Source organism: Poecile atricapillus, chromosome 1, assembly GCF_030490865.1.
Source record: "Poecile atricapillus isolate bPoeAtr1 chromosome 1, bPoeAtr1.hap1, whole genome shotgun sequence".
NCBI lineage: Eukaryota > Metazoa > Chordata > Aves > Passeriformes > Paridae > Poecile > Poecile atricapillus.
The window spans coordinates 37728568-37746183 of record NC_081249.1 but is presented as its reverse complement, the minus strand read 5'-3'; the positions used below and the strand labels follow the sequence as shown (position 1 = coordinate 37746183).

At 38.4% G+C, this 17616-nt stretch overlaps 1 protein-coding gene across 2 annotated transcripts; it reads left to right on the top strand.

Moving 5' to 3' along the window:
* The first annotated feature begins 1112 nt into the window (after positions 1 to 1112).
* On the top strand, positions 1113 to 16180 carry ERCC5 (ERCC excision repair 5, endonuclease). Of its 2 annotated transcripts, none has more exons than XR_009277090.1 (15): positions 1113 to 1486; positions 2104 to 2279; positions 2784 to 2899; positions 3000 to 3092; positions 3843 to 3903; positions 4806 to 4949; positions 5806 to 6013; positions 6283 to 7431; positions 7807 to 8039; positions 8414 to 8533; positions 10077 to 10290; positions 12084 to 12228; positions 13022 to 13179; positions 14040 to 14210; positions 15516 to 15581. XR_009277090.1 is itself a non-coding variant. In XM_058833909.1 (15 exons), exons 1-15 carry the CDS (start codon positions 1399 to 1401, stop codon positions 16065 to 16067), a joined length of 3585 nt encoding a protein of 1194 aa, XP_058689892.1. In that variant the 5' UTR covers positions 1113 to 1398; the 3' UTR covers positions 16068 to 16180. The 2 variants fall into 2 exon arrangements, 1 of the variants encoding a protein (XP_058689892.1); XM_058833909.1 differs by having other exon boundaries at positions 13022 to 13224; positions 14128 to 14210; positions 15516 to 16180.
* The last annotated feature ends 1436 nt before the right edge of the window (positions 16181 to 17616 follow it).

Here is a 17616-nt window from a genome sequence, read left to right as displayed (position 1 = left end):
GCTATTTTCAGACCCTGTTTTTGCAAGCTGAGTTTGGGTTGAGCTGTATTCTTTAGGGGATTTAGGACTTAATAGCCAGAGTTACATGTGACTCTCATAGCTTTTGCTTGATAATGAGTTACACTGAGAAACAGTCTGAATCCATCCTCTGATGGTAGCTCGCTGTTCTGCTTACGTAGGTTGGGATTAAATTCTGGTTTTCCATTTATTTTGCTCTTGGGTTGGAGGCTGTCACACTTCATCCACAGAGTATATAGAAATGGGTTCTTCCAGCATTAGCAGGAGCCAGGTGCATGTTCTTGGGGTTGCGCTGCAGGGAGCTTTGCCTAGGGCTGCCTGGGTGGTGGGGTACGTGCAGTGAGGGGCACTGGGGCTGTGGTCGGGGCAGAGCAGAGAGAGCACAGACTGCAGGGGAAATCGTGTTCGGGGGTAGGAAAAATAGGACTACTTTTGTCTGCCTCGTGGGATTTTGTTCTGGGATAGGACACTTTTTCCACACTCCAACCGGAGAAGGGCAGTGGAGCTGATAAAGGCTCTGGAGCACAAGTCCTGTGAGGAGCAGCTGAGGGCGCTGTCAGTGACCATATCACCCTCTACAGCCACCTGACAGGCGTCTGTAGCCAGGCGGGGGTCGGCCTCTTCTCCCAGGTCACAAATGACAGCATGAGAGGAAATGGCTTCAAGCTGCGCCTGGTGAGATTTAGGCTGGACATAAGGGCATTTCTTCACAGAACGGGTGATTAGATATTAGAAGGGACTGCCTAGGGAGCTGGTGCAGTTACCGTCCCTGGAGCGTTTAGACTGGACGTGGCACTTCGATGACGGTCTAGTTGACAGAGGGGCGTTCGGTCACAGGTTGGATGATCTCAGAGATCTTTTTCAACATGACATTCTGTTATTCTCTGCTGTTGGCTACTAGGCTCTCCTCCAGGCAGCCGAGAAGGCCGCCGCCTTCAGGAACCGGAGAAAGGGCGGGGGAAGCCGGCCGGCCCGGTGTGCGGGGCGGGCTGTGGGCGGCTGCTCCCGGGCCGGGCCCTGCGCCGGCCCCGCCCCGCGCACTGCGACTCCCGGCGGCCCGCGGGGCAGCGCCGGGCGGGGCCGGTGCATCGGGGACTGCTGCGGCCTTCCTGCCGCGTCCCTGCGCCAGCATCCCCTCCCCGCCCTGGGCCCCGGATCGTCACCTCTCTGTCCCTACCCCTACCCCTGCCCCTGCCCCTGCTCCTGCCCCTGCCCCTGCCCTTGCCCTTGCCCCTGCTCCTGCCCCTGGCTATCCCGGCCCGAGCGGCCGTCACCTTATTTCTGTGTAAATTAATAAAGCAGTCGTGGGCCGCATAATCTTTGGGTTATTCCTTCTTTTGTGCCTCATAGATTTTCGCTCAAAGCAGCTAAGGAAGGACAATGGGAGTTCAAGGACTTTGGAAGCTGCTTGAATGCACCGGGAGACCCATAAACCCGGAAACGCTGGAAGGGAAAATTCTTGCTGTTGGTATCCTTTAAAAGTAAAGCTGGGGAACCGAAGTCGCAAGAGAGATTGTTTTAACTATTTCCCTTATTTATAAGTGATTATTTTGATATTATTATTATTACATTTAAATTGCCTACGTTTTGGTAAGTGGAAGTTTTGCTTTATAATATGTGAAATATTAAGCTTTTTTTATTTTCATCTTTAAAAAACACTTATTTTAGTAGGTTATTTGTATATGTGTTGGACTATAGAATTTTGCACTTTATAAATAAATATGCTGCTCTCAGTAGGACTACAAGATGAAGAAGTTTTATACTTACACATCAGCTTTCCTGCCCTGTATACTTGGTTAAATGCTGGAAAGATGTGGAAGGAAGTTACCTTTCATTTACCTGTCAAAATAACTGGGGAGGTATTTGCTGCACTTCTGCTTCAACTCTGCTTTTTGTGCAGGGCAACAGGGGCAATAATATATTCCTCTTCCAAGTTCTTAACTATTTGGATATTCTTGATTTTGATAAGACAAGCTTGGAGCCGTGGCTAAAAGCCACTCAGTCAAATCTGTGCGCTTTATAGGAACTTTTAATGTGGTATATGTGTAAAAGAGCATATTTTTTTCCTCTCAACGATTCTTTAAGATATCAGTATTTGGTTGAACCAAGCAATAAAGGGAGCCAGAGATCGTGGTGGTATTTCTGTATGGAATGCTCACCTGCTCACTCTGTTTCATCGACTCTGCAAGTTACTGTTTTTCCGGATTCGACCCGTCTTTGTTTTTGATGGAGAGGCACCTCTTCTGAAGAGACAAACATTGGTAAGTACCTTAGTGAGTTATTGCAATGTAAAAGAGGCTGTATGTCTGCTCATAATAAGCAGCCCTTTTTGATTTCCTTCCTGTTGCTCTGCTTATGTTTCTGAGCTGTGGGGATGGAGGATTGAAGTCCACTGCTGTACAGGTGTCTTTTGCAGTCCCAGCCTGGGTTAGCTTGGAGCATGCAGCAGCTCTTCTTTAAACTAGGCATGTTTGATTTGCAGGGGAGCCAGGTTGCAGAAAAGTGGATGATTGCAAAAGCCTGGCTTGTGCTCCAGAATGGACCTGAATGCAGCTCTGCAGGTGTTTGTACCCAGAAGCTGAAAGCTGTTCCTGAGTCCCACAGAGGAAACAAACATAGATTTAGAGGCTCTGAAGGCTCTGTCCCCCTTGGTAGGATGAGTTAGGAGTAGCTTATAGGCTCAGCAGACCGAATTTTAACAGGGGTTCACTGGATGTGCATCTTCGTCATGCAGCCAAATGTTGGTGTTACTCTTATTTTCATAGGCTAAGCGAAGACAAAGAAAGGAAATTGCTATCAATGATTCCAGGAAAACTACAGAGAAACTCTTGAAAACACTTTTGAAGAGACATGTTATCAAAACTGCTCTTACAGGCAAAAGGCAAGAATAAAAATTATTTTCCCCTTGCTTATAAAGTGACTGTAAGTCTTTTTGAAGCTGTTAATTGCTGTTTTGTTTTTCTTTTTTTCTGTTCCCCAAGCAATGAAGCTTTGCCCAGTATTACACAAGTTCGAAGAGAAAGAGTTGATGATATGTATGTATTGCCTGCTTTAGAGGATGAAGAGAAGAATAGGTAGGTAGAATTAAGAAAAAAAGCTTAAAAGGCTTTTAATAAACTTGGGTAAAAGTATAAACCACATTTTTTGATGCTGATGAAAGGCCTTTGATCTATAAGATGCTGTAATATATATATATAAAGTATATTTCTTTAATTTATATTTTATTTCAGTTTCTTTTTGGATACAGAAGCCTCCTAGTTATTTGTGGGAAAGTAACAGAAGCTTTCAGCCCACAGATTAAATTTCTACACAGGATTCATATATAAGGATGAAAGTTCTAACTCAGTCTCTAAGGCCATGTCCATACGACTAAATAGGACTGATTGTTGTAGCTTGGGTGTGGCAGCTTGATTCTGTTTGTGTTGACATGTTCAGCAGGCTTTGTCCGTACTTGTCACGCTTGTGACATCTTCTTAAATAACACTAAGTGAGAACATGAAGCTGCCCTGTAGGTTTCTCTTTGCACATCTCTACTTTTATATACTTCAAATGCTGACCAAGTAAGAATTGTGCCATGATCTAAATAGAGGCAGTTGTCTTCATCTAGTTTTAACTGATACAAGTTTGCCTTCTTACTTTCTGTTCAAATCTTTTTTGACCTGTGCATGTTTATGTGTGTGTATAAATATGTGTGTATGTGTGTGATGCTGCATAATTTTGTACTTGACCAGCAAAGGCATGGATAATGACTTCTTGCTTAAAATAGAAACTCTGTTTTCCTGGGTAAATATCTACACCTTTTGTTTTTTCTTTGTGATTTTTAGCTCAGAGGAGGAGGAAGAAAAAGAATGGCAAATGAGAATGAGCCAAAGAAAGATGTTGCAAGTAAGTGCAACCTAGTTGCCTTGTTACTGTGAACAATCCTCTCTCATTCATGTGCTATGCTTAAAAGACAAAAAGCTTAAAAAATCCCATTATTTTGAAATATAGGTCTTACTATGGCATTGGTTATAAGCAAACAAGTTAATTTTCAGTACTCTAAGAATTCCTTTTAATGAGGTAATATAAATGTGATTTCTCCACTGGAATACAGCAGAACAGAAAATTCTTGCAGTGTCCTTTTTTTTTCTTTTTGCTACTTCCTCTGAACATATGGAGAAGACATTGTTTTTTGTAGCAATGAAGGTGAAAGCATGCATTTGTGCACATGGAGATGCATGTAAAAGACAGCATATTTAACAAAGTTCCTATGCTTCTCCAAATGTGAACTGAAGTTGAAGCACTACAGTCCTTGAGTTGTCACAGATAAATTCTGTATTTTTTTCTGATGTGCTGATCTGATAGGAAGAGAAAAAGAGAAATATATAACCTAAGAAGAAGACATAATACATAATAAAATTGTCTCTGCTTTCATCCATGGGAAAAAAAAAAGAAGAAACTCTTGGAAAGACTGTTTATCTTTCAAGTTCTCATTCAGAAGGAGAACCCCTTTGAAAGGATAAAATCAGAGTAGTTGAGCCTATATGACCTGTTTTAGTGATTTATACTAAGTATCTTTTTGTAAAAAGAATAAAATCAAGTTTCTCTATATGGTGTAGATCAATGGGGTACTTAACATTTTTTTATTACATTGTAGTTACTTTTTTTTTCTTATTTTCTTCTCTGTATGGGAAGTACCAACAAAATTCTTGTGGATTTCTTTTGTTTTGTTTGGAATGATGCTCTAAATATTTTATTATTTTTGTTGTGCTGTAATACAAAATATGTATTGTTTTCCATTTTTATAGGAACAGTTATGTGAAAATCCTTATTCTGTAGATATTGAATCAGAAGATTTCCACAAGCTGCCTCCAGAAATAAAACATGAGATCTTGACTGATATTAAAGAACTTACAAAGCGAAGAAGAACATTATTTGAAGCAATGCCAGAGGTAATATTTAAAATAGCTTTCAAGGCATTGGAATGGAGCTATTGCCATAATGCAAATGAAGAAAGGGTACTACATCTGGAAATCTTTACACCCTGGACTATTTAATAAGAGGTGTTACCTTGAGGAGAAAAAAAATCCAGTGAGATAATGACTCTTAGCAGCCTTATTTCTTGATTTCCACTAAAGTTTGTAGAGCTAATTCAGTTTGGCAGAAATGTTAAAAATCATGCTGTGTTTCATGCCTCATCAGCATAATGCCTGAGACTGGGGCATAATGACCCATGCTACTGGTGTGGATGAACCAGGCAGAATGAACACAGCTTGGATTCTAAACCCTGATGTTGTCAGAGGAGCTGGCAGCTGGGAAAAGGCTTTTGTAACTTAGGCAGATGTGTTGAAGCTGTTCAGACAAAAATGGGGAATCCTATAGTGCCACTTCTACAATGAAGTTTTGAAAGTACAGTATACATCCGATCAAAAGATGGCTTGTGTCCAAGTGTAAGCTGAGAACCATAATTTTAAAATGATCCACATGGGAATTCTCTTTTAATTGCATTTTTTTTACCGTGAGTGTGAGCTCCGATAACCAGCTAAGTTTTGCTGGTCACAAAAATGAGATCTCTGCTAGCCAGTAGTCAGAACTACTCATACCTTTTACAATTTTTTGTTACCAGTATAGCATTGCTGTTGCTTGGGAGTGCAGCATCCAGTGAAATACAAATATAGCTGCGTAAATGAGCTCTTGAAAGAATTCCCACACTCTTCCAGAATGTGGGAAATGAACTTTCTTAAAAGGGGTGTTTTATTTCAATTGACTTGTTTGTGTTGTTTTGTTTTTTGTTTTGTTTTTTTTGAGGACTCCAATGACTTTTCCCAGTACCAGCTTAGGGGTTTGCTTAAAAAAAGCAACCTCAATCGGTGCATAGAAAATGTACAAAAAGAAATGAATCAACAACACTCGGGTGAAATCCAAACACAATATGAAAATGAAGGTGGTTTTGTGAAAGAAGTGGAATCAAGGAGGGTGGTCTCTGAAGAGACTTCTCACTATATTCTGATAAAGGGTATGTCGGGTCTTAATTTTGTAAAACCTGTTGTTTGGAGCGTGCACTCTGTCACACTTAAAACTGGCAGTTTTAAGAAAAACCTGAATATTGTTTATGGGTGCACGTAGCCAGTCCTTTGGGTGAAATGTGCGTTACTCTTACATGTCATTAACTATGACCTGTAAAACTGTAGAAAAGTGGTTTAATAATCTTTGTATAATGATGTTCGTTATGTAAAATGGAATCTTATTATAAAGCAGTATTTTCCACACAAAACTTTCTTTCAGGTATTCAAGCAAAAGAAGCTATGAGTAGAGACTTGGAAACTACTGCAGGACCCTCATCAAAAATGCATGATTTGACTAAATTAAATAAAATCAGTGAATCTCCTGCTAATGCAAAGCTGCCTGCGTCTGACAAGAAGCAGACAGAGGAAGATGACAATGTGGTGGCAGCACCCCCCTCCCCTCGGACTTTGCTTGCTATCCGTGCAGCCATGGTGGAAAGCAGCTCAGAAGAAGAACTGGATGCAGGACAATTGAACGTGGACCAATTTGTGTCAGAGGAAGGCAGTGTATCTCCAAGAACACTGCGGGCAATTCAGCAAGCTCTGAGTGAAGATGATAAAGGGGAGGAAGTTGTTACTGCTGCAACTGATGGAGTGCTGTCAGAAAGACCAGAAAGGAAGGATTTTCTGCTTAATAGCTCAGATGAGGAAGAGCAGATTCCTGAAGTTAAGGAGGGAACAAACATTCCTACAGCTGCAATTCATTCATCAATCCAAGTGACTATGCAAGATGCTGAATTTAAACAAAAGAGGCAGGAGTTGGAAAGAAATCTTATTATACCCAAGGACACTGGTGTATTCAGAAATGAAAATTACTCTGCTATTGAAAATACTAGAACAGGCAAAGAAGATATAGACAAAGAAGAAAATTATTCAGAAAATCATATTGCACCCAAAGACATCAGTATATCCAGAGCTGAAACTTATATTGACAATAGTATAAAAGACAAAGAAGATGCAGACAAGGAAGAAAATGGTTCCAAAAATCTTATTTCACCAAATGATACCAGTATATCCAGAGCTGAAAATTATTCTTATACTAGCAATACTAGAAACGACGAAGAAGACTTAGACAAGGAAAAAAATGGTTCCAAAATGGACTTAAAGTCTCTGGGAGATAAGGATATGAATTTGTGTTTGCAGAAGCCACATCGTTCCCTTGTGCAAACTGGTATAGGTGCTTTGAGTCGTGCTGAAACAACAGACCTTTCTAAAAATGAGGAAAATGTGAAAATTTCTGAAAATACCCAGGAAGTAATTTCACAAACAGAGGAGAGTATATCTGGGGTTACTAGAGTTTTTCCAGGAGCAAGAGAGCCTAAGGAGGAAAGAGAAGGCATATCACAGTCCGAAGATAGTGATTCTGATGGTATGTGCTTTTTGATTGTGTAAAAGGATAAGAAAATAGGACAATATTGTATTTGTAGTCAGTTGAAGCTAACCTTTTCTCTTAGTAAGAAATGTTTAAAAATGCATCCACTCCCACATATATAGGAGGCAGGATGAAAATCTGAGCTCTGTTTTTCCCCTTGGTGTCACATTTTATCATTGAAGCCTGGGTATAGAATATGGAGAGTCAGGAAAGCATGTTGTGTACATTGAATTTAACTGATATATTAATTAACCAGACAGCCAATTGATTTATGTAATTTCACAATCTTTATATTTATCTACTGCATATAGAAAAAAAAAAAGTCATTGCCCAAATTAAAAATATGTACAAGTCTCTATTTTCCTTTGATAGGAAGCTTTATTGAAGTGGATGCTGAGGTCAGTAATGAGGCTGAGTTTCCTACTAAATATGACGAAAAAATGGGTGATGAACCAACACTTCCAGAAGTGGAGACAGACAGACCTAATGTTTTCACACTGGACTTGCTGAAGGAGTCTGATGAGGTGCAGTTGGGAAACACTGAGAATGCTGAAAAAGAAGCTGATGATAAAAGTGCAGTGGATGAGTGGCAAGACATCAGTTTGGTAACTTGTTGTTTCTTGTTTTGAGCTTGTAAGGGAGCATTCTGTCTCCAAATAGTTATTAAGGAAAAACTATTGAACAGCTTCTTATTGTTTCATTGCTTTCTCACATAGGTATCTAATTGTATGGGAACTGATCTTTCTTTAAAGGTGGTCAATCATAATCTCCCTAAAATCAAAAGAAAATTTCAAGGTTTTAGCAAATCGATGACTGGACCATCTTTGGTCTTACAATTTGCTGCATTAGAGAAGCTGTAACAACTTCCTAGTGTGAATTAATGGAACATAGAATACCAGAATAACTAGTTGGAGACTTCGTGCTTTACTGAGTATACCTGAATTGTTGAAATAATAAAAATCTTGGTTTGTATTTTCAGGAAGAACTAGAAGAATTAGAAAAGGACCTTTCTGCTGAGCAGAATATGCTTCAGTCTCAAAAACAGCAGCAGGAACGTGTTGCTGCTTCTGTAACAGGACAGATGTTCCTGGAAAGCCAGGTAGTATTTGTTGAGTCATTTTGATTTGTTTCCTTCCTCCACCCCAGTCATGTACTCAAAAGCTGTTAGTAATTTTGCTTAGTTATAAGTCACCTTTTTTCTCCTCTTAGGAGCTTGTTTTCTTCAGTTTGCTTGATTTAAAATATTTGAAAGTGTTGAGGTGATCTTGAATTCCAACTATTTCAAATAAGTGTAATAACATCATAAAATCATAATATGGATAAATCAGTATATCTTTTAAGCTCCAACTTTTAAAAGTTGGGCCAGTTTTATCTTGGCCTGTTTTTTGTGAAAAGTGCAAAATTGACAAAAAATACTTGGAAGCTGTATTCAGTAGCAAAGAATTGATGCAGTCTGTATATTACGTAAACTGTGATTTCCCCCAGGGATTAAAAAGTTTAAAAATTACAAGGAGTCTGTATAGTTTATGCCCTGAGTAAACAACTTGAAGCAATCGCACCGGTAATGCCTGAATAAGCCTGTTACTTCTGTGTCAGTGTTTCGATGTTTAATACAATGTGTTTAGGTTAACAAACCCATAATATAGTAGACTAGTGATAGTGTCTGCGATGTAATAAACTTATGCACAAATTATGCAAATTATACAAAAATAAACTTATGAACAAATTAATTCTGAGAAATATGTAAATGCTTGTATTTATTTTTTTTTTCTTTATGTGACAGTTTAGGTAGTTTCAAAATCATATTTAATCTTGGTTAAATATTTGCATATACTTGTTTCTTCAGGTGATTTTTTTTAAAGGCCAGTAGATTGCTTTTGTAGCATGTGCCATGTAATCATAGGCACACCATTGTTGTTGTCTTTCGATCTTGTGCCTTTATTATTAATTACAGTAAAAATTTTAAAGTCTTGAGAGTGATTCTGTCAAGCCTCAAAAGCCACCTGAATGAAGGACATCATTGAGACCTGTGTAACTAGCATAAGCCTGTAAACCTAGTGCATGTGGGATATTTAACTGAGGCTGTGTAGTGTATCCCATAAAAGCAAAAATGCATCAAAATAGAGGCATATCAAAATACTATCCAAGGAATGATCAGTCTTCCCACTGTTTCCTGCTTGATATGAATGTTTCTTGTATGCTTTCATACTACTTTCTTAGATAAAGTGATGACCAAATATTTTCTTTAAATATGATTTTTTTTTTAAATTTCACTTTTTATATTTAAGCTGCATCTTGCTCTCATGAAGCCCACATAATTTGTAATGCATGGAGTTTTCTCCTTGCTGTTCAAAACAATACTTAAGTATGCTTGTGTAATTAAGATGGCAGGTTTTCAAACTGTGTGGTAAAAGTGTGCTCAAGTAGCGCTTGACTTATATGGCACTGTCTGCTTGAGAGGAGTTAAGTGGGGATTCCCCCTTGACTTAACTGAACTAGGCGCTTTTTACCGGAAGTTTAAGGTTTGTTGTCAAATATTAAATAACTCCCAAGTGTGAATCTAGTGGTTCTGAGTCAAGCAGAAGTGTTTTATAAGTTAACTCTTTAGATGAATTATTAACTCTTTTCCTTCCATCCCTCAGGAGCTCCTCCGTCTGTTTGGCATTCCATATATCGAAGCTCCGATGGAGGCAGAGGCACAGTGTGCCATATTGGACCTTACTGATCAGACCTCTGGGACAATCACTGATGACAGTGATGTTTGGTTGTTTGGTGCACGACATGTTTATAAAAATTTCTTCAGTCAGAACAAATACGTAGAATATTATCAATATGTTGACTTTCAGAACGAGCTAGGTAAGCTGCAGGGACTGATTTGTTAAGCACAGTCTTTAACAGGAGAAATCTGTCATCTGTCTGTCTATTTTCTACAGAATTTTGTGTCTCTTATTTAGTGTCTGTTCTTTGGGGAGTCTCTAAAGCCATTCAGTTAAGCTGCTGCTGTTTTACTGACAGATGACCCTTCTGAATTTGCAGACCAGCTGCATTTAATATACTGAGTTAGTGTAATGATCATCAAGGCTGGAGATATGAATTGCTATACCAGTTTCTGTGTAAATGTTGGCATGACTTTTCTGATGTGGTGGGAAAATGATATTCTGATGTCATCAGATTTTTAGTCTTCAGGAAATGGAAGTTAGTTTTGGATATAGTGAGATTTAATATAGTAAAAGAGGATCTGGAATATGTGTAAAACATTTTTCGTATAGCTGAGACTGAAAGATTTTTTTTCTATCTGATTGCTCTTGAGCTAGTCTAACCAAAGTGTGGTCAATTTTGTTGAACTACTAAGCTTCAGTGTCACACAGAGTATTAGGCAAAATATGAGCTGATTTAAACTTGCTTTAAGTCTTGGGCAGAACTGTTTTAAAATCAGTTTTGACATTTTCAATTTGAGAGGCTATAGACTTTGAAATAATAGCAGGTAAAATTTCATAACATTTTTATGTGGTGAAAAATGTAGCTTTGGTTTCTTCCAGAAAACTGAATGAAATATTTTTCCCCTACTTAAGTATGCTACTGTAGCTTAATTGGAAAGGATTGCTGTAAAAGTGTGTCTGTGATTTTTAACTGTTTTAATGTGCTAGGCCAAATCTTTATTTATTGGGAAAAAATAGTCATCATCAGTCTTTTTGTCACATTCCTCTGTAGTCTTGTGCTTCTCCTTGCCCATGCATTGCAAAAATTCCTCTATCTGGACAGCTGATGGATATGATGACTAGCATGATGATGGTCTGTCCTGCTTTATGTGTTTAGACTCACGTACCTCCTTTTCTGCATAGAATTTTTTAAAAACTTTTTTTTTCAAATCTAAACTCTTGAAGCTGGTCACTAAAAACAGTCTGGTTGCCTTAGACCTTATAGCCTAGCAAATAGGAGTGGTCAGCTGAGTTTTTCCTTCTTTCTGGCTGTTTCACAAGCTCTTCTGGTCTATTTAGTAGCTGTACCAGCAGAGAGAAAAAAGCTCCCAGTTGAGGAACCCTTCTAGGAATCAGGCATTGGAATTGTGGACTAGAATTCAAACAGAATGTTACTTGATTCTGGCATTACTCAATTCAGGTCAGCATTAGATAAGAACAGGACAGTAACTGGATGTAATAAATGAAAAAAACCCCAACTTTTAACAACCCCAAATTTTGAAATTACAGAATCACAGAATTATTTAAGTTGGAAAAGACCTCTAAGATTGAGTCCAATGTTTATCTGATCACCACCTTGTCAACTAGACCATGGCACTGAGTGCCACATCCAGTTGTTTAACACTTTCAGGGATGGTGACTCCAGCACCTCACTGCACAGTCCATTCGAATGTTTTACAATCATTTCCATGAAAAAATTCCTCCTGATGTCCATTGTAACATTTTCATTTTTGCAAAATATATTTGCTAAATTAGCACAATTACTGGTGTTTGAGCTAGCAGGAGTATATTGATACTGCTCCAGAATATACCTTAGCAAATTCTGATGTTGAATTAAATATAATTTTATGGAGTTAATGCCTTTGTGTTTCTTTCAGTTTTTGACTTTCTGACAATATTTTTTATTTTGTAAGATAATAAATTATGAATCCATACACTTTTTTTTTTCAGGATTGGATAGAAGCAAGCTAATTAATTTGGCATACTTGCTTGGAAGTGACTACACTGAGGGCATCCCAAATGTTGGCTTTGTAACAGCGATGGAGATTTTAAATGAATTTCCTGGGCATGGCTTGGAACCTCTCTTAAAATTCGCGTATGCTTCATTTTGATTTGCTTTTTTGGATCTCCTTATTGTGATTATTAGTAAACATGCTTTTCTGATGCTTAAGCATGCAGCAAAACACGAGACCATCACTGACCATCATTATTGAGACTAAGTAAGCTGTAAAACATGACTCCCTTATATCACTACTTGGAATGATAAAGTGACAAGTTGATAGAGCAATCACAATGAGACAAATAAAAACACCAGAACAGCTGTAGAATTGTTCATCTGCCTCAGAGTTTATTGGAGAGATGGATCCATAGTGGAGCAGAGGTTCATTCTTCCTGGGTTGGTGAGAGGTTGCTGTATCTTGCTCATAGAGAAAGAGGACTTGACTGAGGAATGGATAACCTGGAGGCAGACAAGCAAGTAGGGTGTGGGCAAGAACAAGATTTGTAAGAGGGCCAATGCAGCTGCAATGGCAAGGATGGTTAGAATACTTTATTTTTAATTTCTTTTCCTTGTGTACCAAAAAACCTCCAAAAATGATCGTTGTGCATGGAACATCCTCTGCAAGTGAGGCTGAAGTTGGGGACTTCTGTTTAGCAGCTTATGGGGAATCTAGGTGATATTTGCTACTGTGGCTTACAATAGCTGCATTTAATGTGTATGTTTTGTCTTTTCTACTTTTAAGGTTTTTTGGTCCCTTTGGCCATCTTTCTACATAATTTCTTGTAATAATTGAAGTAGGGAGACTAAGGCTATTGAAATTAGCATGGTGGCTCTTGATATTTCAAATTTTATTTTATGAGGCAAATTAATAATTTTCTCTGTTTTTCAGTGAGTGGTGGAATGAGGCTCAGAAGAATAAGAAAGTGAGGCCTAATCCACATGACACCAAAGTCAAGAAGAAACTGCGGGAGCTACAGCTTTATTCAGGTTTCCCAAATCCAGCAGTGGCAGAGGCATACCTGAAGCCTGTGGTGGATGAGTCAAGGGGTTCGTTCACCTGGGGAAAGCCTAATATAGAGCAGATCAGAGAATATCCTTTTACTTGTTAGGTGAAAGTACTCAAAGTTCATAAGGAGTCAGTAATGGAGAGTCAAGTTCTTAACATCTCTTTGTTGTGAGGGGCCCCAAGCCCTATCTGCATGTACTCCCCTAAAATGAGACCAGCTCTAGAACAGAAGGGAATGCAGCCATGGATGTGTGCCAGTCAGGGCTGCTCTGCCCTCCTGAGAGAGTGGGCTGCCTCACTTTGCATGCAAAGAGAGTCTTGTAGCTGAACTGACTAGTTTGTTGTGATATTATATTTTTGTAATTTTTATATTTCTCTAACTGTCCTGTGCCTCTTTCTCCTCTTGAAGTGGGATTGTTTGCACACTCTCTCTGTATGTTTGCCATTTTTCACAAATAAGTCTTGAGTTCTAGACAGAAATGGTGTTTCAGTCTGCACTTTATCCCTAGTTATTCCCTGCATTTCTTCCAATAATGTCTACTTTTTGCTTCATTTGCAGTCTGAGCTGCAGTGAACTATTGAAAAGTAAATGGCAATAAATGCAGAACTAATAGTGTTTTAAACAGTAAATGAAACTTCTGGTAGGTGCAAGTGCAAAAATAAGGTTTATTTTTGCCTATTTATAATCAGCATTTTTTGTTATGGCAATACCATTTAGCCAAAATGAGTTCCATCTTCACCGAGACATGCTTTGGGAAATTTTATTAGAGAAAAAGTTCTGCAAATAATGGAGATGTAGCAGGGTGATTGTGATATGTTGTTTTAACCAAGAGTCTTTTGTCTGATTTTGTAGTAGAAAAAGCTTTGAAGTCGAGCAGCTTTCCTTTTTTCCTCCTTCCAGACATTTTTTACCTCAGGAATTTTCATTTCATGTGTTTACAAAATACTGGTAGTAGCCATTCTGTAAAGTTCCTTAACTTTCTGCACATTCTGCAAGGATCACTTTGGCTGGACTAGGACGAAGATAGATGGAATCCTTTTGCCTGTGATGAAACAGCTGAACTTGCAGCAGGTGAAAATCTGCCTGTAGTTTAAGGGTAACTGGAAAATTGTGAGAGCAGCATTTTAAAAAGAACAGCAAGGCATTTCAGTAGAGTATCTTTCTCAGAAGCTGGGCTTTGGTTTTTAATCTTTTGCTGTATTTATTTCTTTTAAAGTCACTAAGCTTGCTTCTCTAGACTTCATTTCTGTATGATTTTAGTGTGCTGTGAGGGACTCTGCATAATTTCAGACATCGATTTCAAGTTTCCTTACCTATCCTGTTGTTTCTGGACACAGTGAAGCTACAAGTACCTGAAGCAACATCAGTAATTTTAGAAGACAATGGACAGTTTTATAAACACTTTATAAAATATATTTAAAAGTGCCCCATAGATTTTGGTGGAGTGATACTACCTTTTTGATGCTGTACACATCCTTTGAGGATGAACGCAGACTGAACTGTTGAGCAAGTGTCCATTAATAATATTATTCTAATTTCCAAGTAAATGTTCTGTCAACTTCATGAACACTTGAAAATGAATAGTGATGCCCATGGTGGTAGCTGTCAAAGGGGGTTGCAAAATTGATCCCCAATGTCAGATTAATTTTTCCTTTTACCATACACAAGATAGGTATCTTGTCTAAACCAGTGTTCTAGGTTCTCAGTATCACTGGGTGAAGTGAAAGCCCCCCAGTTACATACATATAATTTCAGGTTGACTGGAATATCCTTTGGAAGTGTCTGTCTCTCTTAGACAATTTTAGGGGAAAGGTCGAGGACTGGCTTAGCCTATGCAAAAAGCCTAGCTGTGATTGAATAGCACAAATCCACACTGTGTGATAACTCTTAGTTCTACCCTTCAGTCTTTATACTGTAGCAGCATGTGGTGCAGTGAACTGGAGTCAAAAGCCTGTGTGTTCTTGCACTTGGAGGCACAAATGCAAAGTGCATTTACAGCATTTACTCAGTAAACATTCTGCTTTAACAGCTGGAAGCTAAGGATATGTTTATAAGGACATACTTAAGAGTACTACAGAGATTCTCTGTATTAGGGTTGACAACAGCAACATATGTCTAATCACTAGCAGCACAAAATTAATGAAATCTCCCTGGAGTTTGCTAATTATTAATTTCTGTAAAGGTTCTTGTTGCCTAATTTATTATAAAGTATGGGTATTACTATAATGATGAATCTTATTGTTCACATCTACGTGCATATGTATTAATTTCATTACTCCTTTGTCCTGCTTTAGTTTTAGATGCTTTATAATATAGCTAACAACCAAATTCCCATTACAAAAATACTCAACTGCTTTTCTGTTTTATTTCTGATAGACTCAGCTTCGAATAGATTCATTCTTCAGACTAGAACAGCACGAGAAACAAGCTATTAAAAGTCAGAGACTGCGCAGAGCTGTGACTTGTCTGAAGAGAAAGGAAAAGGAAGCAGATGATGAAATTCAGGAGGCCACCGCTGTCATGGAACTGGAACTTAAACAGCCTGGGAAAAAGACAGGGGAAGGTACCACAGGTGGTGCAAATCAAGCTGCAGCAACAAAAGTACAGAGTGGAAAGAGAAGAAAACATTCAGATTCCAGAAAAGAATTTTTATATGGAGGTGGTTTTGTTGGAAATTTGCATCTTTCAGAAACTTCTAGTGACTCCTCAGTGGAGGAATACAAAGGCAGAGGTTTAGGCAAGAGCAAAAGGAGGAAAAACGTGTCTGCAGCAGAGACAGCAGACCATAAAGAGAAAAAAGGGTGCAGTAGCTCAAGTGGTGAGGATGAAGACCTGGGAAATGTAGTCATGGTGACTGCCAAACCTGTGTTTGAAGGCAGAAAAAAGAAATCGCGGAGCAAGAGAGTAATAAGAAAGAAAATGTCTTAAATTAAAAAAAAATAAAATTAAAAAGAGAGACTGGGATTTTTCTGATTTAAGCTTTGTAAATATTCTAATGAATTATTTTTAAAATATAATAAATTATCCCTATTTGTAATGCATTTTGTCACACGTTTTCTGTCCAGGACTTAAATAGAAGTGATTCTAAACAAAACACTCATTTTAGCACACTCAGAGTAAGAGGTTTCCAGCCTTCAGATTTAAAAATTGAACAAAAACATGTTGTCCATTTGTTTGCATTCTAATTGAGTTGATAGAGCTGTTAAAATCACCTGCAATCAGTTGCTTCCTTAACTTCAAATTTAAATGAAATTCTGAAAATTGCTTGGGTTGTTTCTATGTGTTGGGAGAAATAAAATAGGTTCAATTTTTTTGCTTTTCTTCCCTTCCCTAAGCCTGTCTTGAAAGTTTTCTGCCCAAAATAATATTGTTTGTTGGAGACAGATGATCCAAACCCTCAAAATATCTCAAGGAAAAAACATACATTACAGTAAGTCCCTCTATAATCTGATGTATAATAGTTGTTTATGTTCTGAATGTAAAAGACATATTTCTAGATTTGGAGTTACATGGCTGTGTCCAAATACAGTATTTGTTTGCAAAGGTGATGTTCAGGGGTATCTACTGGTTGCAGCACTCACATTGGATTAATTTGTGTAGGGCTATGTTAAGCTCAGACTTTTGGCATACCTCTCTTGTCTGAATGTAGAATTTATTTCCAGCTCCTGTGTATTGAGGAAAAGCACAGAACCTTACATTTTTGTCCTTCTTGCCTTTTTTTTTTTTTTTCCTAGTTTGATATTTCTACTGCATTCCTCATTGTTTCATTATTTGAAATCCAAGTGCATATGTTAAAGTTTTGGATGAGACATTACCCTCCCCTAAATGGGTGAGGGGCTGAGGTGAACTGGGTGAGATTTGGCCCTTTCAATTGCAGGGCGTCTAATGCTTCATGTACAGTTACACTGTGCAAAAGTCATCCCTTTTGATACTACTTTTCTAAAAGATTGTAACATTTTAAGCAAATTCACAGTCTGTCCAGACACTACTTTATAAATCACTCATTAGCATTGCTGAATTTTACATTAAAAGTGTGTGTCAGGTCCTGGTGAGTTGTTTGTAAGTGTAGAAGAGCTCCCCTTAATTTCTTCTGCTAACTATGGTACAGAGACTCTCATTTCTCCATAGGGCTTGTTTAGTATTTTGGTACAATAATTTATTATTTTTTGATAACATCTAGAAACCCAGTTGAGGTTGAAGTCTAATTTTTCTAAAGTGAGAGATGGCTCCTCTCCTGAATTGATTACAGCCCAAAAAAGAGATGTCTTAGATACCTGTATTTGGTCCCGTGACAGTGTTTGCAATCTGTGGAGTGAATGGACATCTTGGATATGTTTAGATTTATGCAGGGTGACAGCTGTGTCCTGGGGTCAGGATTTTGGGGGTTGCATACCTTGATGCAGTTTTGCATTCCTATACCTCAGCTGCAGAAGCACCCCCGCCCCTTGGTCAACTTTTCTCTTGGAAGTCCCTTTTT

What these genes read in the sequence shown, in the direction of transcription:
- ERCC5 (XM_058833909.1), top strand. Translation starts at nt 1,399, where the DNA reads ATGGGAGTTCAAGGACTTTGGAAGCTGCTTGAATGCACCGGGAGACCC. An exon ending in TCACTATATTCTGATAAAGG is followed by an intron (nt 6,014 to 6,282) that starts GTATGTCGGGTC and finishes ACTTTCTTTCAG; the next exon opens with GTATTCAAGCAAAAGAAGCT. An exon ending in TGACTTTCAGAACGAGCTAG is followed by an intron (nt 10,291 to 12,083) that starts GTAAGCTGCAGG and finishes TTTTTTTTTCAG; the next exon opens with GATTGGATAGAAGCAAGCTA.